Below are 25,092 nucleotides of genomic sequence, written 5' to 3'. Positions count from 1 at the left end.
TCAACAATATATCAAAAAGATCATATGCCATGATCAAGTCAATTTCATCACAGGGAAGCAGGGATGGTTTACCATAAGCAAAACATTAAATGTAATACAGCATATTAACAGAAGCAAAGACAAAAACATACGATCATTGAATAAATGCAGAAAAAGCCCTTGGCAAAATTCAACATCTTTTTTTATGAAAAAGCTCTGATGAAACTAGGAATACAAGGAATGTACCTCAACATAATAAGGGTTATATATGACAAGCCTATAACCAACTTCATACTGAGGAAAAACTGAAACTATTTCCTCTAAAGTTAGGAACAAGACAAGAGTGTGCACACTCTCCACTTATTCAGAGTAGACTTGGAATTCCTAGCCAGAGTATTAAGATAGGAAGAAGAAATAAATGGAATATAAATAGTAAAGACAGAATCAAACTATCCCTGTTTGTAGATAACATGATCTTAAACTTAAAAGACCCAAAAAACTCCACCAAACAACCCTTAGAGATAATAAACACCTTCAGCAAAGTAGCAGGATACAAAATCAATTTTTAAAATTCAGAAACCTTTCTATGTGCCAACAATGAACAGACTGAGAAAGAATATAGGAAAGTATTCCATTTACGATGGCCTCAAAAAAATAAAATACTTAGAAATAAACTTAACAAAGCTAGTAAAAGACCTCTACAGTGAAAACTATAAACTGTTGAAAAAAGAAAACAAAAATTACAGAATATGGAAAGATCTCCTGCGACCATGGATTGGCAGAATCAATATTGCCAAAAGCAATCTACATGTTCATTGAAAACTCAACCCTAAAGTTCATTTGGAAACACAAAAGACCTTCAATAGCCAAGGCAATAACTAAGCAAAAAGAGCAATGCTGGAGGTATCACATTACCTGACTGCGAAGTATATTACAGAGCCATAGTAATAAAAACAGCATGGTAATGGCACAAAAACAGACATGAAGAACAGTGGAACAGAGTACAAGACTCAGACATAAATCCATACAGCTATGCCCACCTGATTTTTTTTTGACTTTTCAGAATTAAAAAAAAATTTTATTTTACCATTTTTGTATTTACTTACATGTGTATTCATTATTTGCGCCACCTTTCCACCTTTTCTCTCCCCTTCCTGCCTTCCAACATAATCTCTCTTTCTGTCTTTCCCCCATGGGGCACATTGGAGGAGAAGGGGGAGGCCCATGGCACCCCCTCATCCCAGAGATGGGAGGTTCATGGGAGTGGACAACTCCCCAACCATGGTGCCATCCTCCCATTTTGTTTTTCAAGGTCAAGAGGTGACCAGTAGTCTGGCTGGACTTAGCCCCTGTCTCATTTCCTGGCACCTGTGGTTAACCAGTTGTCCCTTGGCACATAGCCTCCCCAGAGTCTCCCTCTACTCATTGGTGGAGAGACTCTTGGCTCCATTGCCATGGGTCAATACATGCCCTCTTGTCCTCTGATTTTGTTGAAGAAAAAACATAAAAGATAATAAGAAAAACATAGCATTTTTGCTAATTTGAGATAAACATGGGTATTCTTTATGCTGTTTCCATGAGTATGCATATTACAACCTAAATTGGTTCATCTCTACCAGACCTCTTCACTACTTCCTAGTCCCCTTCCCATAGTGGCCTCTGCCAGTTTAAGATTACTATATTCACTCCTACACAGTAAGCATATCAACCACATTCAAGTTTTTGGTTTCTTTCCCTTTCCCTCTCCCTCCCGTGTGTGGTTTCCTCTTAGTATGTGATCCATGTCCAATTGACAAAGGCACTGAAAACAAACAAGGAAGACAGCCTCTTCAACAGATACTATTGAGAAAACTGGATATCTGCCTGCAGAAAACTGAAACTAGATCCATGTCTTTCACCCAGTAGAAGTATCAACCCAAAGTGGATTAAGGGCCTTAATTTAAGACCTGAAACTGTGAAGGTAGTGCAAGAAAGAGCAGGGAATACACTGGCATTACTAGGCATAGACAATCACTTCTTAAATAGAACTCAAATGTCTCAGCAACTAAGAGAAAGGATTGACAAATGAAATTTAAAAGTTTCTGTACAAAAAAGAAATGGTGTCTAAATTGAAGAGACTGCCCACAGAATGGGAGAAATCTTTGCCAGCTGTACATCTGACAAGAGATTAATAACAAGAATATATAGGGAGCTCAAAAAACTAAACTCCCAAAAAGATCAGTGACCTAATGAAGAAAGGCTCAAATGAACTGAACAGAGCTTTTCTGAAGGAAAAAGTCCAAATGGCTAAAAAACACTTGAAGAATGCTCAACATCCCTGGCCATAAAGGAAATGCAAATCAAAACCATGTTAAGATTCCACCTCACTCCTGTTAGAATGGCTATCAAGAATACAAACAATTATTGGTGAGGATGTGGGGAAAAGGAACCCTTGAACACTGCTGGTAGGAATGTAAATGAGTACACCCATTATTGAAAACTGTATGGATACTCCTCAAAAAACTAAAAATAGTACTGTCATATGTCCAGCAATTCTACTTCTAGGGATATATTCAATGGAATGTGAGTCAGGTTACAATAAAAGCACCTGCACACCCATGTTTATTGCAGCACTATTCACAGTAGCTAAACTATGGAAACAGCCAAGATGCCCCACTACAAATAAATAGATTAAGAAAATGTAGTATTTATATACAATGGAATTTTATTCGGCTATATAGAAGAATGAAATTTTGTTGTCTGTGGTATATAGATGGAACCAGAGAACATCATCCTAAGTGAAGTTAGCCAGGTTCAGAAAGCCAAAGGTCACATGTTTTCTCTTATATGTGGACTATAGATCTAATACAAATGCAAGCAATATTATGAAAAACAGATAAACAAGCTAAAAGGAGGTCATATAGAAGAGGGGGAGGGTAAAAGAAGGAAGTTAAGTTGAATATGGTTGATGTTCTTCCTATACTAGAATGAATATAGAATTTTTTAACCTGTTGAAATCTCCATAAGAAAGGAGAAAAATAGAGGGGATGATTCAATTTAGGACATACTACATATTTCATGGAAATGTCACAATAAAATACCCTGTATAGCTATCTTAAACAAACAAAAATATCACTTATTTTTTTTCTTTACAAAAGCAGGGAACAGGAAAGCAGAACAGATTCTGTTTCAGGACTGGTACCAATGAGAGGGTTGAAGAAACAAAGAAAGGGTGTAGGAGGATGAATATGGAGGAAATATTAAGTATACACATATATGCAAATGGAAAAAAAGAGACCTATTGAAACTATTCCGGGAATGTAAGTAGGGAACATAGCAGAGAATGATGGAAGGGGTGAATTCAACTATGATATATTGTAAGAAATTTTATAAAGATCACATTTTTATTATAATTTAAAAAATGAAGAAATACAGATATGAAGAAAAAACTGAATGAGTGTCCCAAAAGAGACCTACTTCATAAAACCACAGATCTCAAATCTAAAGTTCCCTAGATGGGCTTTTTTGGGGGAAGGGGCACAGTATCTTCTGTTATTACTATTATTATTATTGTTTTTATTATCATCAATGAATTAATGCCTTCAGGCATTGCTTTTTCCCCCTGGTAAAACACACTACCTATTCATTTACTGAATAAATATTTATATAGCATCTACTGTGTGTCAAGCCCTGTGCTAGGCAACTTTGACATATCAATGAACAAAACAACCGAAGATTTCTTGCACTCAGAAATTTACAATCTAATAGGAAGCAAATCACACCATACCACATGACTCCATTTTCTTAAGTGACCTCACACCTGTAGAGCAGCTCCATGTTCTCTGAGGTCCAGGCATTTATACGAACCCTATCCAGGATGCTTATGTCATCACCATACAGAAAGTAAAGACAATTGCCAAATGGTACATTTTTCAATGAAATGAGGTTTTACAAAATTTAACAATGACACATTTGACTCTAATCCTCGAACAAGATAAATGGGAAAACTAGAAGTGGAACTTGTCATTAGGTGAGCAAAACTCAATGAAGCAAAATGATTATCACTGTTAATAAGTATGCCTCAATAGTTGGCATATGAACACCTAATACCTGAAAGATATTCTTAAACACTGGAAGACATAATGAAGACAGACTTTAACACCACACACATCTTCCTCCTTTGTTCAACAATCCCTTCTTGCTTTTTTGGCAGGCAAGGTCCTGGTCTCATTAAAGTTTACAAGAAATAGAGCATGCATTTGCTGGTCCCAAAAGGTCATCACTCAGAAGGAAATTCCATGCTAAGTGTTCCACGTAAGAAATGTGTGGTCCATGATATTCTCTTTTTCTTCATGGAAGATACAGGAACATAAAGAGTAGGACTAGATTACAGATATGCCTTCATTTCTGCTGCTTAGATTTCTCTTACAGTGCTTATCTACATAGTAAACAAGTCATCAAGTAATGGATCATGCTCAAATATCAATATCAATTCTTCACTCATTCTAGCTTGTACCCAAGCTAATTGAGTTTATTCTTCCTTTCTATGAGCATAGCTGATTATAATTCCCTATCATGAAAACATTTACTCTTACCCTTTTACTATGAAATTGGGATTAGGACATCATGGTAAAAGAGAATTTTTACACCAGCAGCACTGAGAAAAGGATCTCTCAGAAATTATGTGCTTTTTAAATTATGTTATTGTTGTACTGGGGTACATTGTTACATCTACAAAAGTTCTTACAATATATCAAAGTTGAATTCACCCCCCTCCATCATTCTCCTTTATTTCCCTCCCCTTTCCCCTTTTGTAGAATAGTTTTAACATCTCATTTTTCCATTTTCATACATGAGTACATAAAATTTCCACTACATTCAGCTTCCTTCACCTTTTCTTTAAGTCCTTCTCCCTCCTACTGGTACCAACCCCTAGAAATTGTTTTATCCTCTATTCTCCATTTTTGTAAAAAAGATATTTTTATTCATTTAAGATAGCTCCACAGGGAGTTTCCTTGTGATATTTCCAAGTATATGTACATATATATAAACTTGAATTGGTTCATGCCCTCTATTTTTCTCCTTTCTATCTTAGTCCCCTTCTTATGGTGATTTCAACAGGTTTAAAATTCTATATTCATTTTTGTAAATAGTAAGTACATCAACTATATTCACCTTCTTAACTTCCTTCTTTCACCTTCCCTCTCCCATTAGTGACCTCCCCTTAGTGTAAACTGTTTTTCATAATATAGTTCTATTTGCATTGTCTAACTCCCACATATGGTGAAAACATGCAACCTTTGAATTTCTGAGCCTTGTTTATTTCACTTAACATGTCTTCCAATTGCATCCATTTACCTTCAAAACTCATGGTTTCATTCTTCCTTATGGATGAATAAAACTCTAGTGTGTGCGCGCGTGTGTGTGTGTGTGTGTGTGTGTGTATCACATTTTCTTAGTCCACTCATCAACTGTAGCACATCTGACTTATTTCCATAGCTTGGCTATTGTGAACAGTGCTGCAATAAATATCAATATGCAAGAGTCTTTACTGTGTCTTGACTTATATTCCTTTGGGTATATCCCTAGAAGTAGTATTCACCATGAATAGGCAAGGCAATACTGAATAAAAAGAGCAATGCTGGAGGTATCACAATATCTGACTTCAGACATACTACAGAGCCATACAATAAAAACTGTAAGATATGACACCAAAACAGACATGAAGACCAGTGGGACATGATTCCACGCATCTATACCCACCTGATTTTTGACAAAGGTGCACAAAGCATATGATAAAGAAAAGACACCCTCTTCAGCAAATGTTGCTAGGAAAATTGAATATCTTCATGCAGAAGCCTGAAACTAGATCCATGTTTGTAACCCTGTACAAGTATCAATTTAAAGTGGATTAAAGACCTTAATATAAAACTTGAAACTTTGAGTTTAGTGCAGGAAAGAGCAGGGAAAATATATTGGAATTAATAGACATAGGCAATTACTTCCTAAGTAGAATGCAAATGGCTCAGCAAGTAAGAGAAAGGATTGACAAATGGGACTACATGAAACAAAAAAGCTTCTGCACAATAAAAGAAACGGTAACTAGCTGGTGGTAACTAGCAGCCCATGGAATGGAAGAAAATCTTTGCCAACTATACATCTGACAAATAATTAATAACCTGAATTTACAGGGAGCTCAAAAACTAAACTGCCAATAAATCAATGACCAAATGAAGAAATGGGCAAATGAACTGAACACAACTTGCTTAAATGAAGAATTCCAAATGGCTAAAAAACACAAGAAAGGCTCACCATCCATGGCCATAAAGGAAATGCAAATCAAAACCATACTAAGATTCCACCTCACTCCTGTTAGAATAGCTACCATCAAAAATACAAACAACAACTAATGCTGGTAAGGATATGAGGGAAAAGGAAACCTCATACACTGCTGGTGAGAAGGTAAATTAGTACAACCACTATGGAACACAGTATGGAGGCTCCTCAAAAAAGTATTAGATGCTTAATGAAGTCCTATTGAAAAAAGAATGTTGAATTTTAAAATTAGGGAACAGAGCCAGGTGTGGTAGTGGATACTTGAATTCCCAGCACTGGGGACTCTAAAGCATGAGGATTCCGAATTCAAGGCCACTGGGCTAAATAGTGAAATCATAACTCACAAAATCAAGTTACTTAAGAGAATAAGAACTCCACCTAACTTCCAATGATTTATCATGACCTTAAGCAAAGAAAAAAGTATGAAAGTATGTGACACATAAATCATGATTGTGTGAGTGTTTTATTAAAAAATATTAGACAGATGGCCCACATTTCTTTCATTCTTGGAGACAGCAAAATTTCACTATATTACTCAGAAAAATAAGTATATACACATATTTGTAATTAATTTTTCATAATATTGGATATTACTATTAAAGTATTGACCCAAAATTATACCTCTGGAACTAAAATAAAGAGCACACAAATTTTTTCATAAGAAAACCAGTACTGGGTGATTCAAAGTAAATTTAACACATCAGGCAAGATTTGAAATTCTTTTTAAGAGTGATAAAGCAATAGCAGAATAGAAAAAATAAAGACCTCACCTCTAAGATGATCTAGTGCTGATCTTGTAGCTATATGTTTTGCTTTCTAAAACTTTTTACTAGGGCCAGGGTCATGGCTCAAATGGTAGATCAGCTGCTTAGCAAATGCAAGGACCTGAGTTCAAATCTCATTACCACCCTATCCCCCCAACAAAAAGAAAAACAAGAAAAAAATATAGTAAGTTACTTTAGTATTAGTTAAAACATTATGTTTGATAACAATCACTTTTACTTTTCATCACCCATCCTGGGAACTCTATTTCAGTACTATATTTTGAACCTTTTTATGATTCTGTAACTTAATTTCATGGTAATTTTGGCTGAGGTTTGTTTATACCTAGTGTTAGAGGATAATGTTGAATAGATTTATCTCTGCTGAGCCTCAGTTTTTCCTCTAATCAGTGATGGAATTAGATGATTTCTAATGGACTGCCTAGAGCAAATTTTTAGCATGATTAGGAAAATACCTGAGCATAAAACCTCATCTTATGACTTAACTATACTTAGGTTACTCAAATGTCTATATTGGTCCCACGATACAACAAAGATTAAAAGTACATCGAGAGCTTAATGAGCCTGGTCATTGATAGCAGCAGTATAAGCTGATTGCAAATAGAGGTCTGTATCTATGCTCTATTTTAAGAAAAATGCCAATTCAACATATAATATCCATTAAGTATTAACTGTAAACCAAGCTTTTTTCTAGGCACTGGAAATCTCAGAACAAAACAAACAAAAATCCTGTCCATGTGGAGTCTGCAAATAGATGAAGATAATTATAGCCTTCACTATTGCATTAGGTACACTCCAAAAAGTTTACATATATTAATTCACTTAACCTGGGGTGTAGGGTTTTCAGGAGGTGGAAGGGATTTGAGGAGATGTTAGTCTAAAGGATAAAAAACTTCAGTTAGAAAGGAAGAATATACATTCAAGAGAACTATTCTGCATCATGGTGACTATATTAATATGTCATATATATTAATATATGTAGTTAACATATTACATGCTTAAAATGTTAAATAGTAATATAAATATTTTCACCACAAAAATAACTATGTTGAGAAATGTGTATATTAATTAGCTAGACTTAATCATTCTACAATGTATCCATACTTCAAAACATGAGATTATAAAAGATAAAAACATATAATTTTATCTGTTAATTAAAATAAGAATAAATTACCTTTTAAATAAATAACAGACAACAAAAATAAACAAGTAGAGTTATATCAAACAAAAATGCTTCTGCATAGCAAAGGAAAAATCAACAAAGTGAAAAGGCAATACATGGAATAGGAGAAAATATTTGTAAGCTATATATGAATTTAGGAGTTAATGTCTAAAACATGTAAGGAACTCCTACAACTCAACAGCAAAACAATAAATAACCCAATTTAAAAATGGCTTAATAACTCAAATAGACATTTATCTAAAGAAGACATCCAAATGGAAAACAGGTCTATAAAAATGCAAATGCATTATCAACCAGTGAAATACAAATCAAAACCATAATAAGATATCCACTCACACCTGTCAGGATAACCATTATTTTTGAAAAAATACAACAGTGTTGGTAAGGATGTGGAGAAATTGTAAGGTATGCACGTTGATGGGATTGCAAAATGAGAACCAGTATGGAGTTTCCTGAAATAAAAAAATTCTATAAAAGTAGAATTTTCAGATGGCTTAGCAGTCCCACTTCTGATACTGAATATGTATCCAAAAGAATTAAAATCATGACCTCAGAGATATTAGGACTCTCATATCCACTGCAGCAAAAGGCCAAGAAGTGGAAAAACCTGAATGCACATCAACAAATGAACAAACACAGCAATGTGGTATATACATGTAATGGAATAATGCTCTACTTTAAATTCTACACTTGTGACAGCATGGATGAACTTTGGGGACATTATAATAAGTGAAAAAGCCAATCACAAAAGACAAACACTGCATAATTTCACTGCTATGAAAAAGCTAACATTGTCAAATTCATAGAATCCAAGTGTGCAATGCTGGTTACCAGGGACTGAGCTTAAGTTATTAGTCAATAAAAATAAAGTTTTAGCCAAACAAGATGAAATGCTGTACAATATTGTATTTTTATACTTAAAAATTTATTGAGTATAGATCACATATTAAGGTTTTTATCAAAAACCAATAAAATGAGCCACTTTAAAAGTCATATTTTAATAAAAGCAAATAAAAATACACACAGGGATCCGATTCCAAGTTGTCTGTATAGCAAGAGCCATTTTAGTGCACTAAATTACAAAGCCACAAAACCACTGGAGAACATGACAATTTTAAACTACAGTACTTGTGGTTGGTGTCTTTAAAGTATCATGTTGACTTTCTGTAAATACTTCTGCTTAACTCTGTTATTAAGGATCTAGTTCAAACAAGAGTTAGTTCAAGTATAACCATTTAACTAGCCACAGTTCTTATCCAGAGTTTCAGACAGAGTATTTAAACATACTGTTTCCATGTTCTAGAAGAATGCTGCTATGTGATAAGAGAGGTGTTCAGTTTTTTAATAAGATGATACAGCAATGCACTTATGCAGTGGGAGTAAATAAGCTTTACAAAATAGAATGTCGCTTAAGGAAAAATTAAAGGGCAATAAAACCTATTCTAATACCAATTTAAAATAAAAGATATAAACATTGAATGACTTCTTAATTCACTTCCTATCTGCACATAAGAAATGAACATATACAATGTCCTGTTAATATTTTGTTTCTGAAAGTTAGTGCAAATGGAGTTTTCACACTCTGGTTCTGGTATCTTTAATATCAATTTTGGTGAAAGCCACATTTTCTCTTTTTATCAGATGAGGTACTGAAATATCTGTGCCAAGCACATATTTACCATTTGTTTTCAATAAAGAATTTTTTTCAAGTTCTTAACATTAATATATGTTGATATACATATTCAACCTCTGGAGAAATATGGAAATTAGATCCATATTACATATTATTTAACTTTGTATCTCTCTATCTATACACTACATATACATCGTGTGTATATATAAACACACACAATAGTGTTTTCCAGATGTGTCTCCATATCCAACATTTTTCTCAAATGCAATCTTTAGCATGCTGACTGGTGTATATTCACTGAGCTTTCAGGTTTCTTGAGAGGTAGAAGATCTTGTTATCTCTTCACTCTATAAATACTGATTTTAATTTGCACTTAATATTTTACAATGACTTTGAAGAAATCTCTTATCTATTGTTACCTATAAGTCAAACCACATGAAATTTCAGAACTACAAACTATTTACAAATTCATACTGTCAAGTTTTCCTAAGAGACAGAATACTGCTTCAGGGTGCTTTACTTGATTGACCAAAAGTCCTGCCTTTTGCTTAATTTAGCAAAATTAAAAAAAAAAAAAACTTGAGTGAAACAATTGCTCATGTTTTTTTCCAAAGAGGAAAAATAAAGAGTAGCTTCATACAAATGTCACCTGTAGGCCTGCCAACAATTCTATACCTAATTATCATAATTTTCATTCTCTTCAAATCAGAGCAAAAAGCACCAATAAAAGAGCAAGACGGCAAGGTTAGAATCACAAATTCCTATTACATAGTGTGTCTACCAGAAAACAATACTCATCACTTTATTTCAGATTCTCTGGATTGCATGCAATTGAATAAAATATGCAAGTAGTACAATACAGCCGCACAAGCAGACAGAGCAAAAGGGGCGACAGAAAGAAATGACATTGAAAACATAAACTAAACCTTGTTACTAAAGAATTAGACATAGTTATTTTCTGGTAACAGGGCAACAGCAAGTAGACCATGTTGTTATTCAGAAAATAAATAAATGAAGTAGCAACTCTTAGAATAGACTTTATAGAGACCAGAAAATGACGAAATAGTTGAAATCATTGTGATGGCTTGTTATAACATCAAACCAGAAATACACATGGCCCATGGACTTACAAAGGGTTGATATTAATGTGTCTCTGACGCTCAGACTGTCCATTATTTCCCAGCTAATCAGCCTTCCTTTCTCCTGGCAGTACATGGTCTCTAAAATTTTGACTTCTACCTGGACCCTCTTTGTTCAAATTTAAATAAAGCCCTTACAAGAACCAATGTAAACATTTCAACTTGTCGAGCTGAATCATATTAGTTACCACAGACTACTTTCATCTTAAACCCCATGATATAACACCTTGGGCAGGAGATGCTTTTAAAATGCCAATATTTTAACATAAAGATATACCAAAATTATGTGCAGTTCATCATATCAGAATATCAGGGAAAAACATTTATGGCCTATACAAATGAAAGTTATTTGAATTTTCCTAGTTATTAAATTAGAAATTTTTTTACATTTGCCCAGCACTGATTAGGATGCTTCATTTTAAGAAACAGTAAGAACATGTTTAGATTTCTCCATTATAAAAATAAAGATAGCCTATTAAAAAGACAATATACCAAACGATCATGCACCATTATCAAGTCAGTTTCATTCCAGGGAAGTAGGAATGGTTCAACATATGCAAATCAATAATGTAATACAGTACATAAACAGAAGTAAGGACAAAATCATCTCAACAAATGCAGAAAAGCCTTTAACAAAATTCAACATCCTTTCTTGATAAAAGGTCTGATGAAACTAGGAATAGAAGAGATATTTTCAACATAATAAAGGCTATGTATGACAAACTATAGCCAACATCATAGTACATTGGGAAAAACTGAAACCATTTCCTCTAAACTCAGAAAGGAGTCAAGGGAGTCTACAGTATTTCCTCTTATTCAACATAATCTTGTAATTTCTAGCCAGAGCAATAAAATAGGAAGAAGAAATAAAAGGAATACAAATTTGAAATGAAGAAGTTAAACTATCCCTATTTGCTGATGACATAATTTTATACCTAAAAGGCCCCAAAAACTCCACCAAAAATCTCCTAGACATTATAAACATCTTCAGCAAAGTAGCAGGATACAAAATCAACTTACACAAATCAGTAGCCTTTCTATATACAAATAATGAACAGACTGAGAAAGAATATAAGAAATAATTCCATTTACAACAGACTAAAAAAAATACCTAGGAATAAAGTTAACAAATGATGTGAAACACTTCTACAATGAAAACAGACAGAACTAAAGAACATCATGTCACATGAAATAAGACAGGTTCAGAAAGACAAAGGTCATATTTTCTCTCATATGTGGAAGAGAGATCCAACATAAATACAAGCACTATCATATATATAAATACACACACACACACACACACACACACACATCTTTCCAAAAATGTGACTGTTAGAGGAAACTAAAGGAAGAGGAAAAGAAGAGATTGATGGGGAGTGAATAATAATGAAATACATCATGTCTGTATAGGAACAAGACACAATGGAATAACTGAAAACCTTTGAATAGCACAGAGTAGGGGAAAAACAAGGAAGAGTAGTAGAGGGGATTTGAATGACTAAAGCACAATGTATTTACTGGTAGAATACCAAGGAAAACTCCACTGAACAATGAACAAATGCACAGTTAAGGACAGGAATGTAAAGCAGGTCATGTGAATGGGTGGGCAACAGCAGGAGGAAGATGTAAATGAAGAGGGTGGAGGAGGCTGGGTATGGCTGAGGTACTTTTCTAAATGTGTGTAGAATATAGAACACAGATCAAAGTCATTTCAAGAAGGGGAGTGGGAGAAGATGGAGATTAATGGAGTGAATGAACTAAACTGAGGTACAGCCAAAGAAAATTAAAAATAAATTACTCAGAATTTTTAAAAGATTTCACATTACTCTACTTTATAATATCCCCATTCAACCCAATTAAACAAACATAAAAGTAAGGTTTTAAGTTTTTTCTAGATTTTCTTATAAACAACTTTTATTTTACAACTATAATCTAATAGCATATTAAAACAATAAATACTTAAATTGTAAAAAAGATAGTTAATGAGCATTCTAGATCTTTTTTGGTGTCTGAGATTTTGAACTCAGGGCCTCATTCTTGCTAGGCAAGCACTCTACTTCTTGAGCAATGCCCCCACTCGTTTTGCTTTGCTTATTTTTCAGTTGGGGTCTACTCCTTTTTGCATGGATTCGTCTCAGACAACAAACTGCCTATCTAAGTCTTCTCCATGGCAAGGATTACAATATAAAACACCACTCCTCACTTGTTTGTTGAGATTCGATCTCACTAATTTTTTTTTTCCAGGTTGTCCTGAAAACAAACCATGAGTCTCTTGATTTCCACCTCTTGAGTTGCTGGAACTACAGATGTGAGCTACCAAGACAGACCTTAGATTTTTTTAAAACACAGACTATTCAATATTTATCTGAAGTATTTGTGTTAAAATTATAAGTTAGCATGTCAATAATTTGCATCCTTTTAAATAATAATAGTGGTGTTGCTTTTCATTTGACTAACAAAGTTTCTTTTATCTTCAGGTGTTTTTACCTGTTCATTGGTTCTGAGTTATGATATCTTCTGGAAGAGTTACTAGATTATGGGGGATATTTTATATAAGAACTAACAGTCTGAAAATAAACTTGAATACCAGGAATCTAAAAAATTCATTGCTAGAACAACAAAATGCACAGGTATAAGAAGATCAGAACAACATGCAAACTTTCTGTTACTATGGTAATAGAATTTTGGAAAATCTGGGTCATCTTGTTGCTCAGGAAACTGTTTCAGGAAGACCACATTTGAAACTCCAGAATGGCCATTGCTTTTGTCCTCAATTCACTCTCTAATCACCATTATCATTTATATTTCACATTTCTGAGGTTACATTAGTGAGTATGGGGTACATTTAAATTTGATTACCTTAGGATATGACAAATCACGTAGATGAATAATCTTTTGCATATCAAAACCTGGCAACTGTCTTCAACTTTCTGCACAAACTGTTATCCACTTCACAAATGAATATTTTATATTTGTGTATATCTGCCAATATGAGGTTACATACATTAATTTCCATTTTTTTCTAGGAAATATTATTATTTAGGAAATAATATTCTATTATTATACTAACAAAGGCAATCCAGTGATAATGAACTTATTCCATGATTACAAACATTGTTAAATTAGTCCTTAGTGATAGAGCACAGAATCCTGGCAAATTCTGAGATTCTGTAATCATTTCATCATGGCCATCGATGACACCAATTATATCCTTTCTTCTATTATCTAGTTTTAACAACAAACTTATAACTACTATTTTCTGAATGGATGACTTGCTAGAAACTTTTCTAAGTTCATATTTCTTGAATTTACTGTCTACAAAAGGAAATAGTGTGGTCTTTTTGTAATCACTATTCTTAAGGAGTTAGAAAAGTGAACAAACTTCTAAGATTACAGAACAAAATCTGAATCTTAAACTTATGAATTGAAAAGCTCATTCAAAAGAATTATAGAAAACATCTTATTCTCAACAATATTCTAATAATATTTTCATTGGTGTCTATAGTAATAAATGTTCTGGGTAACATGAATTACATACGTAAAAAATCTTTTAAAGCATTCAAACTTCTCATATTTTAGTGTTTTAAAAGGTGAAAAGTTAGCTGTTTTTTCCTTATGCCTCACATATTAACTTCATCTTTTAAAAAAAGAAAATTAGAAGAAAACATGGAAATGTTCATTTGTGTCTTTTTTTAGCATTTTGACCATGCTTTTAAAAATGACAGTGCTATTTCAAAAGTGATGTTTTATCTTACTTTCTTCCTTTGAGGTGCTTTCTTCACATTTCCCAAAAGCTAAGACTAGAGGACCATAAATACTCTCAATATAGGTCCCTCACTAAATAACAAAAAGATTCTTTTTTTCTAATGTGTGACTCATTTTCTTGCTTTGATTTAACATAGTAGGAACTTAGATCTGAATTTTTAAAGGAAATGCAATCCTGAATGCAAAGACCACTTTCAATAATTTGGAATTGTTAGGGACTAAAATATACCCAAATTTATATGTTGAATCCTACCCCCAATATGGAGATATTAGGTGATGGGGACTTTGGGGGTGATTAAAATCAAATGATATCATAAAAACAAGATCTTCATCTAAACAGCTGATGTCCTTACATGAAGTAGGTACATTAGACCACTCTTTCTCTCCATGCACACACAAAAGGAAGGCCAGGTAAGGACCCAGTGATAAAGCAACAGTCACCAATCCATGAAGAGATTCCTTACCTGAAACAAACCTCAATGGCACCTTGATCTTGCACTTGTAATCTCTAGACTATGAAAACATAATTTTCCCTTGTTTATGCCTCCTTGTCTGTGTATTATGGTATAACCCAAGCAGGCTAATAGAGGACATCATCATATTTGCCTTCTATATTTCTCACAAAACTAGACTGTCTTCCTAATAAGCTGTGATTATTGATGAAATAACATACCTAAATTCTAATAAATGTTGCAGATGATTACCTAGATTTGTGGTGGTCATCTACAAGCAGAAGCTAATAAATCCATATGGATAAGGAAAGTGGCGGAGGTGAGTACTTAGGTGCAAGCCAGGTAAAGATCTCACTACTACTTTCTTTGGCACTTAAACTGTTTAAGAGTGAACATACCATATCAGAAGAGCAAGTGTTCAAATATTTTGTTTCGTGCTGACATTCCTCTAAACCTAGAGGAGGAGTACATGAATAGCTCAGAGTGTGCAAAAGTTTTATATTGAATTTCACAATGGCTGGGCACAGAATTTACAACTCCCTGTGAGTTACAGAAAATGGTAACAGATAATAGTTATTTCTTAGCATAGACAAGAAGAATGTTTCTTAATTCCATGTTCTTCTGTGATAATTTGTTGAGGCAGATGGGGGAGGGTAGAGACAGAGAGAGAGAGAAAGAAGAAGGAGGAGGAGGAGGAAGAGGAGGAGGGGGAGGAGAGAAGAGGAGGAGAGGAGAAGAGAAGGAGGAGAGGAGAAAAAGAAAAATAGAAGAATAAGATAGGAGGAAGGAAGAGAAGGAGGAGGCAGTATAGGTTTCCACTAATTCTATAGCCAGTAATAATTTTGTGATGACTTAGTTCCAAAATGTAATGCACATTTTAGGAAGACATCTTAATTAGACAAATGCTAAGGTTGAGCAGGCTAAATCAAGAGACCCATATAATTAAGTAAAATTAGCCCCACCTGCCCTGTTTCTTTATAGAATTCATCATAACTCTCAAGTGGGTACAAAATGTTTTTCATCCTAATATAGGTAACCTACTTAATTCTTATTTGCCTTTGAAATCATGAGACATCAAAACATAAGTGCTTGAAATACATTAAAATAAATGAAAATTTTTATCATAATTCTTTTATGCCCTTATGTTAGAAATACACATAATCCGAGAAATTTAAAATAATTCATACTTGGTTACCATAATTATGAAGATTTCAAAATACACACATATTTATTAAGATTCTAAATTTACAAATCCTAACTATGGTAAATAAAGCTATGTTAATGGTTTGCCAATGAAGAACTAATGTGATTTTTCTTCAAAATGACACTAGGAGAGCAACCACCAAAAACTTCTGTACCTGGCTACAGTACCATGCCAATTGCTCAGTGCAGATAACAGATTAGGGATGAAATATGATGATATTTCTGCCATAAGGGACATTTTCATAGCATGCCAAGCAATCATTGAGGCTCACAAATGATTAGACAGTATCCTTTGCTTGATATAAAATTACGAGCTATATTGCCAATTCAAGGAGGGAGGTTAAGAAAATGCACAGTTGGTTGATCTATAGAAACACTGATTGTTTTAAAATGATTCCTAGACATTGCTTTTCTAAGCAGTTCTAGAAAACTGATTTCTATTACCAAAAGTTCATATTCACAAAATGGAATGGGTTCATGAAAAACAGTCTGACAACAAAAACTACTTGTTATCCAAAACAATTATTTTATTTGAGCTTCTTTAAAATGTATATATTAGCAGAGAAAATCAGGACTATAAAATAGGTACAGTGTGTGCAGGGGTACTAGTGGGAGGAGTGAGATTGAAGGAAGGAGATCAAGGTGATGCTATATAGTTAATGGACTTCAAATACCTATATGAAACTCTTGTAATTGCTTTAAATGGGGTGGGGATAGGGCTGAGGAGGAGAAACAATGGAAGAAATGTAAACAATGTACATTTAAGTCTGATTGGAATTGTCACTATGAATCCCCCTGTATAATGAATATATCCTAATAAAAATTTATAATTAATAAAAAGAAAAACTCAAAATTAAAAAAATGTATATATTGGCAGTCCATCCATCAGTAAGCCTAATTTAGCAGGTGGAATGGACCTAGGAAAGAACTCCATTGTGAAGCTTTTATGCTGTAAAACTTTGAGCCAGATATGATAGCACAAGCCTGTAATTCCAGCACTTGGGAGGCTAAGGCAGGAGGGTTAGGGCTTTGAGGCCAGCATAAGGTACATAGTGAGATCCTGTCTCAAAAACAAATAAACAACAAAAAACCTTAAAAAAATTTCATCTGAGTCATTCGATGTTTCACATAGTGAGAATCATATGGAACACCGGCTCTCACACTGACTGTGTCAATGTTGCCTCATGCTCCTCCCTAATGTATGAAAAGCAATGAACTGGCCTATGTGCACTTTCTTGTCAGTTTATGGGACTGCTTGCACAAAGATGATCAGAGCTGAATTTATTCCTGGTGTACTTTGAGAGGTACCTCAAAGATTTCACCTATTTGAAGTACACAAACATTTACAGCTATGTCCACAACCAGGTGAGAAACTGCCAAAGAAAACCTGGTTTGAATATGTAACGTGCCAGGCCTATGACATGCTTGATTATACTTATTGGAAAAGCCAAACAGGTACTGGCTTATATTTCAAATTTCAGTTATTTATCATAAATCTAATCCTCATTTTATAATGAATATCAATCTAAAGTTTTTTGTGAGATAATTTATAAAGGACAATATTTTTTTTGTTTGGGTTTTTTTTGTTTGTGTCTTTGTTTTCTCTATCTAAATAAACATTAGTCTAAAAATAAAGAATAAAACAGAAATCTGAAAGGTTAAACAAAACATTTGTGACTTCACTCCTTCTGTGTCTTGTACAAGAAGGGTAGTTATAATCAGCTAATGATTGTAAAAGTCATCTTAGAACAAAGTCATCCTGTTGCTTTAAAAGATGACAGGAATAGTGTCACGTTTCGTGGTATATCCCCCATTCAACTTTACAGCAAGATGTCCTTACTTATTCCTAATAAAACTCTGGCTTCATTTAATTTTCTCCAGCTCTATGAAAACTAAGGAGCTTCTCAGTTTCCTATTTTAAATAACTCTTCAAATATTAGGATGAATTAATCTTGTCCCTACCCCTTAGAACCTATGAGGTCTTAGAAACAAACCATTCGTTGCTGCAGTATAAAATAGGAAATATAATTGCATTGCCTTTTTTACTTTTAAGATAATTCTTACTTTTTAAAAATTTTGGTGTATGTTGATTTGGTTTTTCAGAGTGATACAATGAGAAATCTTTAATCTCTATAGGCCAGTTATATATCAAATGATAGAAAAGAAGTGATTAAAAAATTGTATCCAACTAGATAATAAACATGATTTAAAAATTAATAAAGTACTACTAAAGTGCAAGATTGTAGACAATTAGTATTATATTTGCTGTGTCATTCTTTCTTGTTCAGCTGCAAAGTCTTTCACCATTCCATGGGACTAATTTCATTTTATTTAAATTTTTCTTTCTAGGTCATCTTAAAATATAATAAATCCAAGAAAGATGAAATTAGTTATAATAATTCACAGTATAATTTATTCCAAGAACAATACAGGTATAGACAGTTCTTATATGTTAATCTCTTGGTTTTTTTCATACTAGCCTTTTTCCACTTTTAAGTGGCATGAGATTATTGACTTTGATATGTTTTAGATTCACTAGGATTTCAAATTTCCATTTTTTTCTCCTAACAAAATTCCCATCAAAACTTGCTCATCCTATTGATAAAATTTTCTTTTCTCTCCCACATTGGTCTGTGCTTACTTCTAATGACTTTTATCTAGTGTTTAACAGAACATGTCTAATTTAAGGCAATTTACATCTTTGTCAAATATTCCTAAAAGCTATAAATTCTGACTCATAATAGGAGCCCAAGAAGTAAATTACTGATGAATAAATAAATAAATGAATGGATAAAAGAACAGGTATTTCAAGATTTTAGCAAGTCAATGGACATATGTTGATGCATCAATATACGAACACAGATTTTTCTTTAATCTTCCAATAAATCCTAGGTTTTATCTTTTCACTAAAGGAATTGATTTGAGTTTTCAGACTAGCTCTTTGCTGGAAGAAATAATAAAGTGTATATTCCACAACTTTAGATGTATCAACTGAATATTTCTTTCCTACAGATTTATGACTTTATGAGGAAACAAGGCAAAAAGTGAAGTGACTCGCTCAACGAGATCCAGTAGCTACTGTTAGAACCAAGACCTAGATATAGATATAACAAAGTGCATGGGAAAAAGGATATTTAAAACTGTCTAGTTTCATATAACTATTTAAAAGTAAAAATTTATTATTGCCACTGAAAATTGGAGCTTCTCAAATCCAGCTCAAATACTAATTTATAAAGATGATTATACAAAATCATACAAAGGACATTTTAGTCAGGTGCTTTTTTTTGCTCTTTCATTTAACAATTTATTCTTAATCTGTCTGCAGCTATTGGGTGGTCTGTCACTAAACAGAGGCTAACTTGCTGCAATCTTTCTAATGTTTTGACATTTTCTATAAAAACACTGTCCTAAAGACACCTACCTGAAATTTATAATTAGCTTCCTTGACTTGAAATAGAGAAAAGTTCTTACTTAGCTTTTGAATGACAAAACACTCTTTTGTAACTTAGATAATAAAGTTTTTATGAAGAGTCCAGTATTTTTCCCAAACTTCTTTGAACAGTATATGTATTTCCTTGTGACATTATGAATACAACATTTTAAGCAAAAACAGTTTTGCATACTGCATACAAAGATGCATTATGTAGAGTATATTTTAATTAAATTTTACTATGTTCCTTTGTCAAAAGATTTTTAGACTTTTTTCTGGGGAAAAAAAGGTGATTGTTCCTACATATATTGTACAAATAATTTGGTTTATAAGAAAGTTGAAAAGTCTTCTTAAAATTATTATAGACAATTAATAGATAATGAATGGGGACAGTTTCATACCTGTTTTATTGGAAAGCCTAAATGACACCATCTTATCTGGAATATTACACACATTCCTCACCGAAGCAATGCAGCTATAATTAGCATAGTCCTGAGGTCGAAGATTCTTTAGTTTTAAGATCTTTGTTTCACCCTGAAAATGTAGAAAAGGTCATTAGAAAAGGCCAAGAGTAACCAGAACGAATGCACAAATCCTAGCACTATATTATATTAAATCATGTTATTATCAAAATGTGGCAGATTGTCTTATTATTTTAAGGAACATGCTCTAAATTAAAGAAGAAACACTGCATTTTGAAATAATACTGTAATATGCCTAGAGGTAAAAGCTAACAGATTACAATGAAAATTCATAACATTTTCTTTGCAAACTAGCTTCCTAGGGGAGAAAAATCTATTTCTGGAGGTAGTTATGCAAATTGTTATGCAAAGATCAGAACAGTACACTTAATAATTGAGTTTATTCAACAAACATTGCAATCTATGCAGACATCAACATGAAACATTATGAAAGAGAGTTCTGAAGTGTCAATAAATGAAATACTGGTTTTAGAACAAATGAGTGAAGAAAAGAAAATTATAATTACAATTTTATACATAAATATTTGTGTTTATGGAGCAATGGCACATGAAAGATTTAAAACTGAAAGAAAAGAGTATTTATAAGTGTTTCTATATTTTTATTGTCTTTGTCATTTTAAATTCAAGAGTACAAGAGCTGAGTCTCCCAGGTAAATATGGAAAACAGTAAATGGACCAGATTAGATAAGTTGCCAGAAGTGTTTTAGAAACTCTTGATGAGTCAGAAATACCATGTAAGATCATTAGATCGAACTTGTTCAAAGGGTAGAAAGTACGAACAAGCACTAAAAATAAAAAGTGCTTCTGCTCAACTAAAATTAAGTTACCCGGAATTTCCTAACCTTTTAAAGTCATTTGTGTATCTCAAACAGTTCTGATAAGCAACTTAATTATGGTGATGCAAAGCAATGTCCCAATAAGTTCATATTTTGCATGGTATTCAAAATATTAATTTTCCCAGATAACATCTGTGTAGGACAATGTGTTGTCTTCACTTTTACTTCAGCAGTATTATTCAAGTACTAAAAATTGCAGTATATCCATATGCTGTTACTTAGTGACTTAACACATAGATATTTCTATTCATTTGCAAAAAACTTACCCAGACATAGTCACACAGTTTTCCAAATGTGTCTGTAGTATTATGACTATAATCCTTTACATTCACTATCAAAACTCAGTTTTAAATCGGTCACACCTTTAGTATTTTCCTCAGTGGGATAAGCAATCTTTCACATTGTGAAATAATCACCACAATTAAGCTAATTAACACAGTCATCATCTCACATAGTTACCATTTTTCACTTTTTAAAAATCTGGCTACATCATCTCTCTGCTAAATCATATGGCTGAATTATTGTAGGAAAGACATTGCACTTTTTTCTGTACGTGCAAGTATAAATACATTCCACACAAATTTATATGTCTGTCTATTTTAGAATATACTTAAAACATGCTCTCTTGTGTTACATAAATACTGTGTTAACTACACAAAATAGTTAATACCTAGTCTAAGAAATACCTAACTATATAAAATACTTTAGATCATTAAAAAAAAATACTACAACAAGTTGACTCAGCTAATTTTTAATGAGGTTTTACCTCTTACCTCTCCTAATTCTGTGACACTCTTCACATTTCTTTTCTTCCTCTTATCAACATACAATTATTGATATTCCTTGGAATTCTATTTTTTCACAGGCAGTAACACTCTTTAAAATTTCTCTAAGTGAAATACCATCCTTGATGATTTTCTACTACAAATCCTATTTGTTTGTAACCATCCCAAGTCTATATATTTATTCCAGATTTCTCCCTTAAGTTTCAAATACATATCTATTTCCTTCTGCCCAGATTTTGGCCTCACCATATTCATGTGATGCTTTACAGACACCTAAAACACAACTTTCTAAACTGAGTGTCAAATTAATTCCTCTAAGCCCACTCTTCCTTCTTTTGTTAACCTGAATCTTAGACTCAGCTAAAACATCTTATTCATATGCTCAGTGTACTCGCTCTGATATTATTGACTTTTAAGCACATTAAGCCCCAATTATTCTTTTTACTTATTTGTAATTGTAATACTGTATGAAAGGTAAAATCACATGAATGACTTGGTATTGTTCTTACAGTTACACATAACATGACTGTCAAAACCTGTCATCTGCATTCTCCTTCCTTATCTAAAGTCATACCATTCTCTCAGTGCCCAATATGTCTTACCTCCTCTAAATCTTACATATCTAGTGTCCTTCTTCCACAGACTATTTGCTTCTATCTCTAATCAATTCCATCTAATTCTTGGATGCCAATCTCCTCACTTCCATAGGTAAGTATATCCTCACCTTCTAGAGTAGGAAGAGTCCCTGCTCATGACATATGCTGTCTCTTTGTAACAGTCTCATTGTTATGTTTATTTGGGCAATGGATTTATCTTCTGCCAGATGTCTTCCCTTACCAGTAAGTACCTAAGATTAGGAATTATTTCTGACTTGCTCTCAGTATTGGCTTCTGAGTACCAAGCATAGGATTTAGTATGGAGAATATAATTTTTAAATTAATGTATTTTTTAATTAAAATACTATAGCTACCTTTCTTTTACTTAAATGCATATTGGCTTTACTTCAATGAATATTTATTTCTGCAGAATTTGCTGTGCGGTTGGCATCTGACATCAATTTATAGATGTTAGATAAATTAAATTAAATGAAGGTTAGATATTAAACACACTTAGAGTAAAAAGGTCCTTACTATATTACATAGTCAATAGACATTTATGTATATAATAAAAGAGAAAAAGGTCATATTCCTTTAGTAACAACTTATCTAGATTATGCTTTTATTTTGGGAAGGAAATTTGCACTGAAGATAAAATATCAGAATGAGGTAAAATGTGAATCTTACCACAAGAAATAAAACTTAAATGTAAATCAACAAAAAATATAAATAATATACAGATATATGTAATTATGTAAAATGTAATGAAATAATAATATATAATACATGCATTTAAACATTTATATAAATTACTCCTTCTAATTCTAAGATGAAATAACCTCTAATCTTTCTGAAAGGTTTATTATACATAGCCAACATTCTAAAGCAACTATACAGTGATGATAATTCTTAAAAATACAAAGGATAAACTGTATCATTTATATAATCATTTATATAATTATTATAATTTATAATTAAATTATAAAGTGTCTCTATTCACTTTAGGGTTAATTATACTCCCTTAGTACATCTTGCTCATGTTTTCACTAAGTTGCTTTTAACTTATATTTTCCAGATATTACTTTTCCAACACTCCACTGAAACTGCACCTATTAATGTCATTAATGCTTTTTTGTTAAAATTCAATCTAATTCAGATACATTGTAAGTGCATATGTAAATGTCACAATGAAACCCACCTGCACAACGAATATATGCTAATAAAATGGTAAAAAAAATCCAAAAAACCTTTTCTATTTATACTTCCATATTTCTTTCTAGTAATTCTTTCTTATTTCTACTAATTTTCCTAGTTTGACATGTCCTCACGTATAGGTAGTTATAAATATCACTTTTGCCTTTTATTTTCTATTTGTGGTATAAATTTAAGTCTGCAATCTTGTACTAATATACTCCTAGTGGTATCCAATCAGTTATCATAATTTCAATTACACCTATGTATAACCTATTCATATAACCTATGTATAACTGACAAATCTCTAATCAAAAAGAAAAAAATCACACTTAACAAAAGTCACCAAAAGTAGTGTATTTAATAAATCCTAGATTTTCTTAAATTTTTCCTGTCCAAATTGCAATCTTTACTAGTGATTGTTTTCTTGCATTTTGTTTTCTTTTTTCTTTCTTGATCTCTTAAAATAATCTATCCTAGTTTTCTAATTTCCTTTGTTGATTCTTTTTTAAGTCATTTATTAACTTTTATTTTTTTTCTGCATTGTGCATTCTTCCTCCTCCCAACTACCCCCCCTCCAACACACTTCATACTTTTCCAACAGAGAATAAATTAACCTTGGCTCTTCTGTTTCTAAATGCTTCCTGGATTTCCCATTGCTCTGTCTTTGCATGACTTCTCCCATATGTCCGTCTCCACCTCTGGCCTCTACTCTCTGTTCTCATACTCTTTGATAATGACCTGATGAATATTTTCCAAGTGAAATCAACTCAGTGAGTTCACTGTCCTATTGCATGACAGAGCCTGCCATCCTTTTTTCTTAGGATGTTGTGACTTTTTCAATTACTACCACCATTGTCCTCCCCCTCACACACACACAGGATTTATGTCACTGTGTACTTGCCACTGTTTGTCATTTCACCAAGGTCAATGACAATAGTGCTTTTGACTCATTCTTTAATTTTTTATTGACAAATGCCCTTTTCAACCCTATAGGTATGATACTTGCTTTACAGAACCTCACAACCATTGATTTAACAAATATTATTTGAGTATTTATTCTGGCACAGATGCTCTAGAGCTCTCCTTTACCTTAATCCTTCAGGGTTCAACTCTCAGACACTCCTCTACCATGTCATTTATATGACAGAAAACTCGGAACAGATCTCCTTCACAGAACAGTCATTTTAGAAAACCTAAAGTTTGCCATTTGAGGCTCTAGCCAATCTAACTAAAATTCCTTTTTCCTCACATAAATTCTTTATTTGCATCAAATTAGTTTTATCATTATTTTGAGTTTTTTTTTCTGATTTCCAATATT

At 32.9% G+C, this 25,092-nt stretch overlaps 1 protein-coding gene across 2 annotated transcripts in view; it reads right to left on the bottom strand.

The window, feature by feature from the left end:
• Mdga2 (MAM domain containing glycosylphosphatidylinositol anchor 2) overlaps positions 1 to 25,092 on the bottom strand; it is an 815,899-nt gene that overhangs the window by 297,006 nt on the left and 493,801 nt on the right. For both annotated transcript variants that reach the window (XR_012446173.1, XM_074068038.1), the window contains exon 5: positions 20,283 to 20,415. Coding sequence is in view for 1 of the 2 variants with exons in the window: in XM_074068038.1 (XP_073924139.1) it covers positions 20,283 to 20,415 (133 nt within the window). In the remaining variant the exon portion in view is untranslated. The remainder of the gene's footprint in view (positions 1 to 20,282; positions 20,416 to 25,092) is intronic.

This window comes from Castor canadensis, chromosome 3 (genome assembly GCF_047511655.1).
Source record: "Castor canadensis chromosome 3, mCasCan1.hap1v2, whole genome shotgun sequence".
In the NCBI taxonomy this organism is placed as follows: domain Eukaryota; kingdom Metazoa; phylum Chordata; class Mammalia; order Rodentia; family Castoridae; genus Castor; species Castor canadensis.
Note: the sequence above shows the minus strand (reverse complement) of the source record. Positions and strands in the feature narration are given on the sequence as shown.